The sequence below is a fragment of the Canis lupus genome, chromosome 16, assembly GCF_048164855.1.
Source record: "Canis lupus baileyi chromosome 16, mCanLup2.hap1, whole genome shotgun sequence".
NCBI lineage: Eukaryota > Metazoa > Chordata > Mammalia > Carnivora > Canidae > Canis > Canis lupus.
The window spans coordinates 12,777,185-12,792,210 of record NC_132853.1 but is presented as its reverse complement, the minus strand read 5'-3'; the positions used below and the strand labels follow the sequence as shown (position 1 = coordinate 12,792,210).

General features: G+C 60.5%; 2 protein-coding genes and 1 non-coding gene across 25 annotated transcripts in view; 2 read left to right on the top strand and 1 right to left on the bottom strand.

Moving 5' to 3' along the window:
- Positions 1-143: 143 nt before the first annotated feature.
- On the bottom strand, positions 144-10,290 carry NOXA1 (NADPH oxidase activator 1). 5 transcript variants are annotated; one of them, XM_072778940.1, is made up of 14 exons: positions 9,877-10,287; positions 7,146-7,228; positions 6,086-6,194; positions 4,696-4,830; positions 4,364-4,471; positions 3,463-3,522; positions 3,194-3,237; positions 2,572-2,704; positions 1,420-1,459; positions 1,177-1,235; positions 837-991; positions 621-735; positions 409-523; positions 144-323 (listed from the first exon to the last, which is right to left on the bottom strand). In XM_072778940.1, the coding sequence occupies exons 1-14, from the start codon at positions 10,051-10,053 to the stop codon at positions 235-237; spliced, it is 1,422 nt and encodes a 473-aa protein (XP_072635041.1). In that variant the 5' UTR covers positions 10,054-10,287; the 3' UTR covers positions 144-234. The 5 variants fall into 5 exon arrangements, with proteins under 5 accessions (XP_072635041.1, XP_072635043.1, XP_072635042.1 ...); XM_072778942.1 differs by having other exon boundaries at positions 2,572-2,662; XM_072778941.1 differs by lacking the exon at positions 3,194-3,237 and having other exon boundaries at positions 4,364-4,497; positions 9,877-10,290.
- Positions 5,017-15,026, top strand: part of EXD3 (exonuclease 3'-5' domain containing 3) — an 81,978-nt gene continuing 71,968 nt past the window's right edge. For 4 of the 19 annotated variants that reach the window (XM_072778920.1, XM_072778926.1, XM_072778925.1 and 1 more), the window contains exons 1-4: positions 5,037-5,193; positions 9,134-9,232; positions 12,360-12,431; positions 14,104-14,205. In XM_072778920.1, the coding sequence (XP_072635021.1) occupies positions 9,208-9,232; positions 12,360-12,431; positions 14,104-14,205 (199 nt within the window). In that variant the 5' untranslated portion in view covers positions 5,037-5,193; positions 9,134-9,207. Of the gene's footprint in view, positions 5,194-5,443; positions 5,708-9,133; positions 9,233-9,446; positions 9,537-10,302; positions 10,492-11,620; positions 11,820-12,359; positions 12,442-14,103; positions 14,206-15,026 lie in introns of those variants that run through there. The other 15 variants (XM_072778927.1, XM_072778928.1, XM_072778936.1 and 12 more) reach the window with 14 other exon arrangements.
- On the top strand, positions 8,416-8,549 carry LOC140607637 (small nucleolar RNA SNORA70). Its single transcript, XR_012009597.1, has one exon. It is a non-coding gene; the product is annotated as a small nucleolar RNA SNORA70 (small nucleolar RNA).

Here is a 15,026-nt window from a genome sequence, read left to right as displayed (position 1 = left end):
CTGGGGAGAGGCCAGCTGCGGCCCTGGTAGTCTGCTGCCTGAGGGAGTGGAATCCAGGCTCCATGGCCACTCCTGGGCTCCCACCCCCAGAAGCCTTTGTGGCCCCTGAAATGGACAAGCCGAGAATACAGACCACACCTCAGTGTGGGGAAGATGCTTTATTAAAACCCTCCTTGCCACAGGAAGAAATCATCCTGGGGCGATTTCTTCTCTGGATTTGGGGTGTCAGGCTCCTCACATGCACCATCCAGCTGGGACCACGAAGCACTTGGGGAAGATGCCGATGCGGCCGTCACAGTGGCCCTCCAGCCACGCCGGGTCCACTACATGCAAGGGAACATCAGGGCCCCTCAGAGCATAGCAACTGTCATACACTCATAGAAGCCCTGGGCCCAGCAGCCCACTGACCTGCACACAGGACGTCCACCATGTCCCCCTGCCGCAAGTCTAGGTCCTCAGGCCCCTGGGCACAGTAGTTGTGCTGGGCCACCGCCTGGTACAGGACTGGCCGGCTGCCTGCTGCCTGTGGCAGGAAGAGGGGGCAGGCTGCAGGGCCGGCAGGGCAGAGACAGGCCCAGGCCCCCACCCCACAGATCCACACCCACAGCTCCAAGTCTCACCCGGCACTGCAGCTGCAGTCCCCTGGGGCTGGCCGCTGTGTCTCGCCAGGCCCCCTGCAGTGCTTCCTCCCCGGGGAGGGCGACCCAGCGTGCCTCATGGCTAGGATCCCGGTAACTGCAAAGAGACCCCCCCAGAGTGGGCGAGGGGGCAGGGCTGCTTCAGGCAGGTGCTGATCTCTGACCTCTGCGGTCCCCATGAACCTGTCATCTGCTCACCTGAGCTGCCCATGCTGGGCCTGCAGAGGGAGAGCCTGGCTCAGCAGGGTCCGCAGGTGGGGCAGGCCAGCTCCCCAGGGGACCTTCAGGGCCAGGGTGAAGGCACACTGCACGGTGACCGTCACCAAGGACTCAGGGCCGCCTGTAGCCACCACCTGGGATGAAGCAGAAAGGCAGCCGTCAGCCTGGCTCAGTCCAGCCTGGAGCTGCTCGCTGGGGGCCCAGCTGGGATGGCCTTGGAGCAGAGGGGTGGGGGCTGCAGGCCAGTGAGGCTCCACAACTTGGGTCCCCAGGGCCGTCTGAGGGACAGGGCAGCAACGTGAAGGCCAGTGCCTCTTACCCTGGTGCCGGAGGGGTCCTCAGAGGGGCTGGGCTCTGGCCTCCCTGCTGCCGGTGGGCCTGTGGGGTGACAGAGCAGGGACTCAGTTGCCCACTCCCCATGTGGAACATGCTGAAGCAGAGGAGCTCCTGCACCACAGACCCACAGCTTCCTCCCTCTGGGGCCTAAGCACCCCCGGAGGCCTGCCTGGGACCCCTCCACCCAGCGCTCCTGCTGACCACCCGCGGCTCAGGACGTCCTCACCTGGAGGAATGTGTTTGCCAACTTGCTCCATGCAGGGCTTCTGTAGGAAGAGCCACAGGCTGGTGAGGGGGTCAGGGAGGGAGGAGGAGGGCCGGGAGAGGGGGCCTGGGGGGGGGCCTGGGGGGGCAGTTTTCCCAGCAGACCCAGTGGTGAGGTTTACTGCCACTGACCCCGCTGACCAGCAGGAAGCCATAAATACAACCCACATGGAGGTGTATTCAGGGCATGAACCAGGTCCCCACAGGCTGGAGACCACACACATGTTCCTCACATCAGCAGGGTCGACCCCATCACCCACCCCAACCCCACCCCAACCCCCACCCTGACCCCACCCGACCCCGACCCCACCACCAAGCACTATGAGATGGAGGCTCAAGCTGGGGGGCCCAGGCCAGGGGCCAACTGGACTGCACCTGTGTTGGACGTGCTGGGGAGACACCCCAGAGGGGCCTCGGGAGTCAGGCCATCCTGACTCAGACTCTGACCTCAGGTGGGGTAATGAAGTGTTTGTACCAGCTGCTTATAGCACCTCAGAAGTCGTCAGGAAGGCCGAAGCCTAAGACCCCATCCATGAACCCCATAAACATAGCCTTCATGCCTTGCAGGGATTCAGCGAAGCCCAGGGAACAGGGCCTTTGAGGGCAGGTGTGTTCACCCGCAGTTAACAGAGCATCAACAACAGTGAAGAGACTGTTTTCTTACTGAGTCGTTGGGTAAACCATGTGTTAAGTCCAACCACTTTCTCCGTGCAGGGGAGACCCCCTCTCCTGGCGCAGGCCATGGGCAGTGGCCACACACACCTCTCGGTCCAGGAGGGAAGGCTGGGTGACAAGGCCATGGCTGAATGGCCTGAGACCAAAGGCACAGATGCCCAGGCTGCAGGCCAGCCACTCCCCAGGCCTGGGGTGGGGTGAGGTACCCCAGACTCCTGTCTGTGCCACAGGGACATCAGCATGCTCCCAGCTCAGCCACCTGGGCTGGCCCCAGCCGTATCTCTGGCTGGACAGGGGAGGCCAAAGGTCTGTCCCCAGCAGGCAGTGAGGCCACCTGCCCTGTCCTGAGACCCAGGCTGTGGCTGCTGGTCCCCATGCTCAGTCTGGGGGGTGTCCCCCAGCACTAGGGCCCCTGTCCCCCTGACCCAGGCGCACTCACCTGCTCATCGTAGATGACTGGCGCACAGTGGTCAGCCTGCGCCACCCGTCCAGAGCCAGCCTCTGTCCCTACACCAGGGAGCACACCGGGACTGCCAGAGACGGCAGTTCCACAGAGGCCTGTGTCTCCAGCCCTGCGGGATGGGGGGAGCCCTGTTCCTCCCCAACACCACCGGCTCAGGCCACTTCCCTGCCTGAGAGGAGCCCCGAGTGTGGACATGAGGGGCAGCACAGGGTGCAGCACAGAGTGGGCCCCTGCTCTATGTCCCCCCACCCTCTGCAGACTTGAGCCCCACCCCCTCTCCGGGTTGGACGGCCCCTGCTGTGAGGAGGCCGGAGGGGTGAGCATGTCAGCCCACAACCCAGTCAGCGCCCTCCCTGGGTAGGGCCCTGAGCTTCGGGGCAACCAGCAGTGTCAGCTCCCCGCCGGTGCCCCCTGCGGCTCCTCATGGACTGGGCCTCTGGATAACAGGGACATGGGGAGGGTGGACAGAGGCTGGACACCTGTCCCCGGCCTCAAGGGCTCTGGCCACATCTAGTCTGCAGGGGCTGTGACAGTCCTGGCCTCTGGCCTCCGGGGCCACAGGGGAAGCAAGAGGCGGAGGTGAGACGCTCCTAACTACCGTGGGGCAGGTCCAGGTCTGGCTGCATCCTTTGTGTCCCAAACCTGTAGGCCCAGAATGCTGTCCTGTCCCAGAATGCAGGTCCCCGGGGAAGGCCCAGCACCCCCAGGTAAGGCTGCATGATGTTCAGGCTCTCACACACAAGAGGCCTGCCACTCCCATCCTCACATCAGTGACCATCGGGAACCCCCAAAGAGAAAGGCCTCAAGCGCTCAGGTCTGTACAGTGACAGGGGCACTTGGGGGCTGGCTGGAGGGTGCCCCACTCACCTGGCGCTGCTGAGGCCGGGAGCCCTGGAGATGGTCATCAGGGATGGCAGAGGATACCACCTGGGGAGGGACAGCACGGGCATAGCTGTGCCGGGGGCCCCAGCCCCAACCCCCCAGGGGGAGTCTCCCACAGCCAACCCAAGGCTGCCAGACCACCACGGTGGGGGCCAGGACGGTGGGAAGAACACGTCTGACGAAGGACAACATGTGCAGATGGTTTCAGCCTCCTTTTTATACAAGTTTTGAAATATCTTTATTTCTCAGATGCCTGGTACTGTGAGAAGCAGACTCTGAATTGATTCATTAATGCAGCTCGGAGTCACCTGGCCCCAGCCAGCAGAGGTCATGAAGACGAGGTGTGTGGGGCATGTAGCCTCACCAGCCATGTACATGGTGGCACACAGCACACTGGCCCGCGGTGACCTCGGGGGGCTGGGGCTAATCCAGGGCCACCAGCTTGAAACCCAGGCGAACTTCCCTTTGTGTACACAGGTCCCTGTATCCCACCCCTGCCCCCAGGGCTGTGATTCTGGTGACGCTGCCTGGCCAGCTGACCTCAGCCCTACCTGCGATCCCACTCTCTGGGGCAGAGATGCAGGGAGACACAGAAACACAGAGACTCAGGGAGGTGCTGAGGCCAGAAGGGTGTGGCTGGGGGGGCAGCACCACTTAGGTGCCCCTCTGCAGCCAGCTTCTGCTGGGTTCTGCCTGCTGCTTCTAAGAACCCAGGATCTGAAGCCCACATGGAGACCCTGCCCCCGACTCAGAAGTTCAGGCATGTCTGCGGCCTAGGGATGGCCCTGCGCCTACTGTCCACCCACCCACCGAAGGCTCCCTAACAACAAGGACCCTTTGAGCTCACCCCCCTGGCTGCTGCTGACCCCTGAGCACCCGGGGTTACCTTGGCCTTGCCCAGGAAATCCACGGGTTCCAGGTGCTCCACATGCCGCCTGTGAGGCCGAAAGACCTCACCCCTGGGGACCTGCCGCAGCTGCAGGGTAGCCTGTTTCTGGAGGGGGTCCAGCCAATGCAGACCTGAGTATTTGACAGGGCTGTGGCCTCAGGGACCCCCCACCCACTTCTCACACCCTGAGAGACTTCCCCAGCCCCCACAGCTGGGCACAGGAGCACCTCCCTCTAGAGACTTCTTCAGCTCATACAGTTGGTCTGGGGGCGCTGGGACAGATAGGAGCCCTGGACGTGCCCTAAGGGGGCCTGGCCTGCTCTCCTCACCTGCACTTGGGCCAGGGCAGCATGCAGGTCTTCCCCGGCCCCCTCTGGCCCCTTGCAGAGGGCTTCCTCTAGGCTGCCAGCGGCCTCAGCCCACAGTCCCAGCGCGCACTGTGCCGCCCCCACGTTGAAGAGCACCTGGGAGGGGACGAGAGGTCACAGCCCTCTCCCTCGCTCGCTCTTCTGCTCCTGCCCCCCTGGTCTCACCCGGATCGGCTTCAGGCCCCCCGCCCCCGCCCCTGATTCCACCCCAGACCCCGCCCCAAGCCCCGCCCCAAGCCCCGCCCCAGACCCACCCCTGGCCCCACTCCCGCGCCCACCGCCTCCAACCGCCTCTCCTGGCCCCGCCTCCAGCCCCGCCCTCCCCCGGCAAAGACCCCGCGGCCTCCCTGGGGGCCCGCCTCGCCGCGGAGCCGCGGGCCCGGGGACGGGCATCCGGCCTGTCAGCAGGTGCGGGGCTCTGCCGGGCCGACCTCGGTCTCCAGACCCGCAGCCGGAGAGGTAGGTTCTCTGCTCCGAGCATCAGGGGTAGGTTGGGAGCTCCGGGAGCGTCCTGTCCGCCTCCGCCCCCTTCTGCGCCACCGACCGCGCGGTCCTGCCCGGTGCAGGAGTCCGCGCTGCTGTCGCAGGAGCCCCGCTCGGGCCTGTCCCCTTCCTCACCCGCCCCCGCCCCCGCCCCCGCGTGAGAAGACGTTCTGACAGACAGGTAGGGTCGGGTTCCGGCTGTGGCCGGAAGGACACCAGGACACGCTGAGTTGCCTGGTGCTCCAGGAGGCCCCGCAGACACCCGCACCCCCCCACAGCCGCTGTGAGGGTAGCAGGTGCTTGCCCAGCTCGACTTTGTCAACAGAACCAACCGGTTCTTCCGCGCGCTGCGGTCTCTGTGGCCTGCCTAGCAACGCACACTCCCAGGGCCAGCTGGCCACCCTGGAGATTCTGCGGGGCGTGGTCACTGCCAGGCCAACTGCCCACGCCCAGCCCTCTGGCGGTGGGTGCCGTAGGCTAGGGAACCCAGGTGCCTGCAGAACCCCCTGATAGGACTTTCTGCCATCTGTTTATTGAAGCACAGGTCCTCTGGAGAAGGCTCCTAGGCAGCACTGCTGGGAGTGCTGGGGGTGTCCTCTCCATTCCCCTCCTTTGGCGTCAGCCGCCTGGACAGCCCAAGGTGGAGGTGCTCCCTGCCTGTCCCCTGCCAGGGGCCCATGGTCAAGCCATGCTTCTTCCTGACCCCATCTGCCACTCCCTGCTGCCTCTCTGACCCTCCCTGGCCCTCCTTCTGGCAGTCTCCCAACTCTCCGTCCCTAAGCTTCCTCGGGGTGGGACCGTGGCCCGTAGGGGCAGTGGGGCACCACCTTTGGAGGCCAGCTTCCTGTGCAAGTCTGTGCAAGCTCACCTCCCAGGTCTTCAGCTTGAAGCGCAGGCCCAGCTGCGTGTAGTCGATGGCCGCATTACCCCTCAGCTGCGCCAGGGCCAGCCGGAAGTCAGACAGGGCCTCCTGGAACCTGTGGGCAGTGGGGGAACAGGGGGCGGGGCTCTGAGGCCATTGGGGAAGGGCCCAAGCCCTGTCCCAGCCTCCCTCACCCAGCTCCAGGACACCTGCTAGGGGCCGTGGTGGCCACCCAGGTCCTAGCACATGGTGGGCATTCAAGTCTCTACCATTGTATCAAGGGATCAATATGCAGATATGGCTGTGGGGTTACAGAGGGCACCGGGCGGCCTGGGGTGTGAGGTGAAGCTAGCTCTGATCCAGCTCTGCCTTCTGGAAGGCTCGCTGCCCTTCCTGGGGCCCCTGTCTGCCCAACCGTGGCTGCATAGAGTGCCCTGAGCATTTCCCTCCTGCTTCTCGGGACCCATGTCCCCTGGGGGCCTCCCTCTGCACAGACCTGCTGGAAGGAAGCTCCTCAGCCTCCCCTAGGCAGGCCCCTGGCTCCATGAGAGGAGGAGGCTGCCCCCAGAGTCGGCCTGCCTGGCATGGGGCCATCTGTGGGGCTCATCCAGGGGCTAGGTGAGGGAGTGGGAAGATGAGCCTATCCTGCAGAATGGTTCCTTCTCTGGGAAGGACCACGGGAGAAAGAACCCTGGTGAGCATTGAGGACCCCAACCAGCTCCATGTCCTGGGACACACCATTCCTGCAGCCCTGTTTCGGGGTCCACATCTGCAGAATGAGTATGATCACACCATCCCTGCTACAGTAACAATGTGGTGAGGAGCAGAGGAGGGGATGTCCGTGAAAGCGCTCCATGAACCTCGGCAGAGATGAGGCTCACCATGCGGCTCTGCCCTGCATCTTCTGCAGCAGGAGCACTGTACCCTGCCCATACTTTCCCGGGGCTATACAGGAGAGGGTTGGCAAGGGGGGGTGACCCACAGGGAGAGCACGGGGGGAGTACAAGAATGGACTGTGCAGAGAGAAAGGGGCGTCAGAGAAGAAACAAGGCATCCCTGTGCTCACCTCTCCAGCTGGAAGTTGGCCACACCTCGCTGGAAGAAGCCAACAGCCATGCATGTGTCCTTGGTCACTGCTTGGTCAAATGCCTGAGGACAAAATGCCCAAGGATCACCCTTGTGTCACAGACAGTCCAGGCAGATGGCCAGCAACAGGGGGCCGAGGCATTCCACCGGCCCTCGAGCCGGCCACACATCCAGGGGTCTCCAGAGCTGGTATCTGGGTGCATGCGTCCCTAGTCAGGTGCCCTGAGCTCCTGAGGTCGAAGAGCCCAGTGAGGTGTCATCATAAACCACTCTGTTTACCATGAGGATGACGGGAAACAACAGAAGGAAGTGCTCCAGCACGGTCACCAGTCACCCCGGGGCTCCAACTTATGCGACATTCTCGTCTTTTTGAACTCCTATTTTTTTTTAAGATTTTATTTATTTATTCATGAGAGACAGAGAGAGGCAGAGACACAGGCAGAGAAGCAGGCTCCATGCAGGACTCGAACCCGGGAATCCAGGATCATGCCCCAGCCAAAGGCAGGCGCTCAACCACTGAGCCACTTGGGCATCCCTAAACTCCTATTTCTGATAGTTCGTACAGAATGACACACTTGTTATCTTTTTTTAAAAAAGATCTTATTTAGGGGGGTCCCTGGGTGGCTCAGCGGTTTAGTGCCTGCCTTTGGCCCAGGGCTTGATCCTGGAGTCCCAGGATCAAGTCCTGTGTCAGGCTCCCTGCAGAGAGCCTGCTTTGCTCCTCTGCAGGGAGCCGGATGTAGGACTCCATCCCAGGACCCCAGGGTCACCCCAGGACCCAGGTGTCCCACACTTGTTATCTTTTTGAATTAGAAAGACAGGCCCTTGGGTGGCTCAGGCGGTAAAGCATATACCTTCAGGTCCGGTCATGACCCAGGGTCCTGAGGTCCAGCCGCACATTGGGCTCCCTGCTCAGCGGGGAGCCTGCTTCTCCCCTCCCTCTGCCTGCAACTCCCTCTACTTGTGCTCTCTCTCTGCCAAATAAATAAATAAAGTCTTTTTTAAAAACCTGAAACTCGGGCAGCCCAGGTCACTCAGCAGTTTAACGCCGCCTTCAGCCCAGGGCCTGATCCTGGAGACCCAGGATTGAGTCCCCTGTCGGGCTCCCTGCATGGAGCCTGCTTCTCCCTCTGCCTGTGTCTCTGCCTTTCTCTCTAATAAATAAATAAATAAAAATCTTAAAAAAAAAAAAAACCCTGAAATTGTTACTGAGAATTGTAGACTCATATGCAAAGGTAAGAAGCAACAGGGGGCAGCCAATTAAGCCGACTGTGCTCTTTCTCCATGGGGGCCCAGTGTGCCATGGCTGCAAACAGTAGCCTCCTTGGTAGTGTATGCAGCCTGTTGATTGTATGGGTTGCCCTAAGGGACCTTGGAGACAGCCCTTTGTGGTCGACTTAGAGGTCTGACATAATGTTATCTCCAATCTAGGCTGCAGACAGGTATGCGAGGTGCCTTTGGGAAGCCCCAGGGCACAGTAGCCAGGGTCCACATTGGCCAAGTCATCATGTCCATCCGTACCAAGCTGCAGAACAAGGAGCATGTGATTGAGGCCCTACGCAGGGCCAAGTTCAAGTTCCCTGGCCGCCAGAAGATCCACATCTCCAAGAAGTGGGGCTTTACTAAGTTTAATGCGGACGAATTTGAAGATATGGTGGCCGAAAAGCGGCTCATCCCAGATGGCTGTGGGGTCAAATACATCCCTAATCGTGGCCCCTTGGACAAATGGAGGGCTCTCCACTCATGAGAACCTTGCACCACCCGAACCCTATTCATGCCCACCAATAAATCCTGCTTCCTGTCAAAAAAAAAAAAAAAAAAAAAAAAAAAAAAAAAAAAGAAGCAACAGGGGATCCCTTATACCCATTGCCCAGTCTCCCTCTCACTCCCACATGAAGTTGTGCAAGATATTCACACTGATGCTCTCCTATAACATCTAATTCTCTTTTCATTTGTGTCATTTTTCAGGTAACTGCCACTGATCGTCTTGAAAACTGCTGGATCCTGGTTCTTTCTGTCAGAGAGGTTTGGGGACGGGAACGATGAGTGGGGTGCTGCTGGATTTTTGTACGTACCCCTGAATACGCATCACTTGAAAGAATACAAAGCATTCAGAGGGCAGAGAGCAGCTCTGTGCTGCCCCCTCAGCAGACGAGCTGTGCATGTGTACCTGTGTGCACTCCTGAGCTCTTGGTTCTTTTGGGGAACAGATTGGGGAAAAGATGAGTACTTAGATCTGGGGTGTGGGTACCAACAAGACAGCATCTGCGCATCGCCATAGGTGTCTGATGAAGTTCCTGCTCCAAGCCCTACACCTTGAGGGGCAGGCAGGCCCCTTCCAAGCAGGATCCAGCCTCCAGCCTATTTCCGGGTATGTTAGGACACCAAGCACCTGAGCCAGTATCACCCCAGCCCTTCCTGGTGACTGGAGAATCTGGCACGTGGTCATTACCACGTGGAGATGATGGGGGAGGCCGCCCCCCATCGTGGCCCTGAGTTCAGGTGGGATCCCCCACCACACAGCTCCCACCTGCCATAGCTGTTCACTGAGGCAGAACAGTGGGGGACATCCCCCAGATGACCGTCAGGAAGAAGGGCGGGGACGCCGGGTTCACCCCGGCAGCTGGGTCCCCAGGGCCAGAGAACAGCCTCCCCACAGGTGGGGTCCCCGCGGCCACCCTGGGTGCGCGGCTGTCGGGGACCCTGCTCACCCGTAGCGCGGCCTCCGGGTCCCCGGCCAGCAGGTGCACACAGCCCAAGTTGAAGCACATCTTGGCGGGCGGGTCCGGGTCGCCCGAGAAGAGGCGCAGGGCGCAGCCCCAGTCCCCACGGGCCACCGCCTGCACGCCCCGGTGCCAGTCGTGCACCAGGTCCCCTAGCGAGGGCATGGCGCTGTGACGGCTGCCGGCCTGTGCTTCCAGGCTGGAACGGGGCGGGCAAGTGGGTGCCGTGCGGCGTCCGGCGGGACTGGGGGCCAAAGGCCGCGGAGCAGGGGCTCCAGGGTCCGGAGAGGCGCGGCGGAGTGGGCGCCGGGAGCCGTAGCCCGTGCAGTCGGTGAGCCTGCGCAGGTGCGCCACGCCCCCGGTTGCCCTCGGGGCCCCAGGCGGCCCCTGGTGTCCCCGCGGCCCCGCCCCCTCTACATCCGGCCCCGCCCCTTCCCTCCAATCGGTCGCCCCCAGCCCGACTTCCGCCCTCAGCTCCCAGCGTTCGCGTTTCCCCGCCGGTAGCGCCCCCGGCCGGGTGGGTCTCAGTGCGCCGGGGAAAGCCGTCCGGGATCGCTGCGGCCGCGGCCGGGCCAGGGTTCCGGGCGGACCCCGCGGGCTCAGGTGAGCGACGCCGGGCGCGGGCCCAGGAGGGCCGGGGTCAGGGTTGGGGTCCTCGCCCAGCGGCCCGCGGGGACAGCAGAGACCCAGCGTGGGAGGGGTCCCCGAATCCAACCTCCGGGACGGCGGGTCGTGGGGAGGTGCCGGTGACACTCGTGGGGACCGTCCGCCCCGTGTCCCTGTCACCTGCCTCGTCGCCCTCTCCCTCAGTAGGGACCCACCTGTCCTGACCCACACCCCCTCGGGAACAGGGCCCCACCAGCCCCTGCCCCGCCCCGCCCCGTCCCCTCTCTGGGACAGGGACCCACCCGCCGCGCCCCTGTGGCAGGCCGGAGCACCCTGTGCCCTGTGGGCTTCCGTGACCCCCAGGAACTCCTTCACCTAGAAAGTAGAAGCCCCCCCCCCCCCAAGACAGAGGCACCTGTGGACCTGGAGGTGGCACCTGCCCCCCACCAGGAGCCGCCCTGGAAGTCTGCAGGGGCTGCAGGGGCCCCTGCCTTCTCAGCACATGTCCCTACTGATGCCCCCTAGGCGTCTGGTTGGCTGTCACGCTCTTAGCCACGTGGGTCGGGGTTCTCCGGGGAAACCAGGCCCAGGGCAGAGGGGGAGCCTGACAGCGAGCAGCTGTGGGGCCTGGAGGAACCTGCAGGGGCGCAGAACTCAGGCTGTTCGTGAGTCTGGGAGCCAGGTCTGTCCTCCCAAGGCCTTCTGGGGACTGGATGAGGCCTACCAGGTTAGGGACGGTCATCTGCCTCAGGACAAGACTACCGTCCCGACTGTCAGTCTCCTAGAAAATGCTTTCTGGGCACTTGGGGGCTCCAGCGACCTGGACTATGGTCCGGAATTCCAGTCCCAACTTGCGTTCCCTCCCCCCTCCGTGCCCCTGCACCAGGTGCTCTTGCCTCTCTCTCTAGTGGTTGACCCACTAGGTGGCACCATGGCTTTGCTGGGTTGACACATAGGATGAGCCATCTCCGCAGCTGGGCCCAGAAATGCTCCCACGGACATGCTCTGTCCTTTCTCCACTGAGCAAGCCTCCTGGCCCCATGGTGCAGGGGGTACTCGGGTCCTGGATGGCTCGGCTCTTGCTCAAGACCTGACTCACCTTCCACATTGGTGTCCTCCTTCCCAGGATGGGCCTATGAGTCCTGTGACCTGGGAGCCACGGCTCCTCCCTGTGTGACCTGAGGGGAAGAGGGCTGAGTCCTGACTTGGCAGACCTGGAGGCCCCCCAGGAAGCTCCCTCAGCGAACGTCCATGGGCCTGGGCCCCTGAGGACCTGCTTCCTCACCTTTGGGCCTGGGTTTCCTGACCCATTAGCCTGGAAGATGGTACCCACAGCGTGATCCTGTCCCTCCCACCTGCGCGGACATCCCTCCCACTCTCATTTTCCTGTCTTCCCTGCAGGGCCTGTCCTGCGGCCCACCAAGGTCCCACCTGGGGCTCCTCAAAGCTGACAGCTGCAGCACCCACACCCCGCCCTCATCCTCGCATCTCATGCCTCCTGACACCCCATCACCCACCCACACCTCCAGTCCCGTTCCCTTCATCTGGGCTGCAGGAGTGCGGCCGAGGTGCCCAGTCTCACCCTGAACCCCAGCCTCAGATAGGGGTCCACTCGCTCCTTCCTCCTGTGCCTTAGCCCAGTCCAGGACCTGACTACTGGCTTCCAGAGGAAATGGAAGTAGCCAGAAGGGACCCCTATGTAGGCACCCACAGGTCTGCCCCCTCCCTGACACTGTCCCTCTCCCACTCCAGCATGGTTTCCTGATGGAGTCAGCCCATCATCATACTGTCATTCTTCCCGTCTTGGCCTTCCTCCCAGAGCCCACACCCACCCGCCCTGGCCATGTCTTTACTCCCCTTTGCAGCAGAACTGCCTGAAAGACTTGGAGTGACCAGTGACCAGTGTCCGGTTCTGCTGTGTACATGTGGAAATCCGTGTATGAGCAGGTCACTTCTACAGTGTGCAGATCACTGTTCTTGTCCTATTCACAAGACTGAACAAGCATCACCTTATTCCATGGCTGGCTGGCATGCCCATCACCCTGCCCCTGCCCCGGCAACCACTGACCCCATCTCTACAGACTTGGCCCTTCTGGGTGTTGCATGTCGATGGAACCGCACAATACATGGACTGTGTGTCTGGCTTCTCTCACTCAGCATCATGTTTTTGAGCTTCATTCGTGTTGTAGGTCCTATCAGAGTCTTGTTCCTTTTTAGGACTGAATGACACTCATCGTGTGGACGGACTCCACCTTTATCCGTTTACCTGATGATGGGCATTTGATTGGTTCCCACTCTGGCTATCGTGACAGATGCCTCAGTGAACATTTGTGTACAAGTTTTGTGTGGCCGAGTTTCAGTTCTCTTGGGTGCACATCCAGGAGTGGGATTGCTGGTCGTGTGGTCCCTCCATTGAACTTTGACTGCTACAGGTGGCTGCACTCTTGCATGTTTCCATCATGCTGCTTGCTCCTTCACTGGCTCTAGGCGCCCTTCCCACCATCACTTTACCCAAAGGCTAGTCAGGGTCACCAGCAATTTCCACATCTTGAGCCCCGTGGGGACACTGAGCATGCCTTGTCCTCCCCCCTTAGCACCTGTCCTCCAGGACATGACCTTGTCCGGGTCCCCTCTGTGCCCTGGCTACCCTTCTGCCTCCCCTGGGCTCCATCCTCCCTGTGGACTTACTCCCCAGTGCTCTGGTTGTTTGGATTACCATTGAGGAGTCTGCTGCATCTGCTCTTGTATCAGCTTCTTTCCTCCTGTAATGAAAAGATGAAAGACGAAATAAAAAGACCCGTCTCCCTGGCTGTCACTGTACTCTAATGTGTACTGCAGCCCTATTAATAGCAGCCCCAAGCTAGAAACCCCCTTCGTGTCCTGCAGTGGCTGACTGGCCAAGCCAACTGTGCACCTGAGTGAGGAGATGCGAGGTGGTGCCAGGATGCGCGACGGGGACAGTGGCTTATGGGCCTCCTGGGAGCGAGCTGAGCAAGAGGAGGTTGCCTACTTGGACTCAATTTATATGGCTTTCTTACTGGACCCATTGTATAAATGGGGAGCCGATGAGCAGTTGCTTGGGGTTGCTGACAGGTTACTGCCATGGGCGGACTGGCCTGTTCGGTCCCCGGGGTTGTGATGTAGCTCCTGGAGGTGACACCTGGAGGACATTTCTCTCAGAAGTACGTGTGCATCTCTACTTACCGCAAAATAAATGTTTGATTTAAAACAGCTTTTATTTTTAATTTTTAAAAAGATTTATTTATTTATTTATTTGTGATAGACAGAGAGAGAGAGAGAGAGAGAGAGAGGCAGAGACACAGGAGGAGGGAGAAGCAGGCTCCATGCCGAGAGCCCGACATGGGACTCGATCCCGGGACTCCAGGATCGCGCCCTGGGCCAAAGGCAGGCGCTAAACCGCTGAGCCACCCAGGGATCCCCTAAAACAGCTTTTAAAGAAGGTTTCAATGAAAGGTTTTACTGTCTTACAGACATCCTGAAGGTTGGGATGATTAACGAGTCTGAGACTGTTCCAGCTCTGAAACTTAACTGCTTAACTATCATGTAGAAAACTTCCTTCCATCTGAGCTAACATCTATTCCCATGTAGGCATTGAAGCAGCTGGAGTGGCCACAGCACATGGGCCCATCTGTGCAGACCCCACAGTTCCTACTCAGGGGAGGAGCCCAGGAAAAGGAGCTGTTTCCTCAGGTAAGAATGTGATGCAGATGGCGGTCAGCATTGTCACAGATCTATTTTTAAAGGAATTGTGGTTAATTCAGGAGCACAGATGCCAAACAGGCAGGAATTGCTTTTAGCCCAATACAAGGGAGTTGGGTCTTTTTCTTTCCTTTTTAAACAATAGGCATGTCCCAGGAAAAAAAATAAAATAAAAATAAATTTTTTTCTCTTGGGAAATAAAAACAGCCTTGGATTGATTGGAATGCTTGGTGCTGGAGACCTGCTTCCTGAGCCCTGGCCCGCCCGGGGCTACATCTAACTCGGGGTCACCCAGCACCTCCCCAGAGGCTTCAGTGAGGTGCACCCACCAGCCGCCATGTCTCTAAAACCCAGCACTAGAGCCTGTTTATGGGCTGCTGACTGTGGACACCAGGCAGCCTGGACCTCTGACACCCCAGAAACCTTGAAGAGGAAAACCAGGACCAGGACGGCAGCCGTGCAAACATGAAGCAGCTCAGGAGTCATTTTCTTTAAGGTTCAGAGTTGAGACTGTAAAACTGGGAAAGTTTTAACACAATCCTGCAGGATCCCTAGTGGTCAGGGGCCTGTAGGAGTCTGGCCTATGGGCATCAGAGACCGCATCACCACTCCTCTGCTCTCACAAACCTAAGCCACTGCCAGTTACTTGCTTCTCAGTGTCAAATGGAAAAGCATGTTGCCACTGGTCCCTGAGCTCCTTTCTACATGCAGCCCTTGCAAGGGGGTATCTGGGCCAGGATTGGAAAGTAGGAACGAAGACAGTCCCACCGCCATCTGCGGGCCCTGCACTGTGGCCATTTTGAGGGCCAGGG

Bases quoted from the DNA above. Each gene is read 5' to 3' on its own strand.
- NOXA1 (XM_072778940.1), bottom strand. From the start codon at position 10,053: ATGCCCTCGCTAGGGGACCTGGTGCACGACTGGCACCGGGGCGTGCAG. The intron at 4,831-6,085 runs GTGAGCTTGCAC...GTCCCCTCCCAG, and splicing joins TCAAGCTGAAGACCTGGGAG to GTGCTCTTCAACGTGGGGGC. The intron at 4,472-4,695 runs GTGAGGAGAGCA...GACCCCCTCCAG, and splicing joins CTGCCCTGGCCCAAGTGCAG to AAACAGGCTACCCTGCAGCT.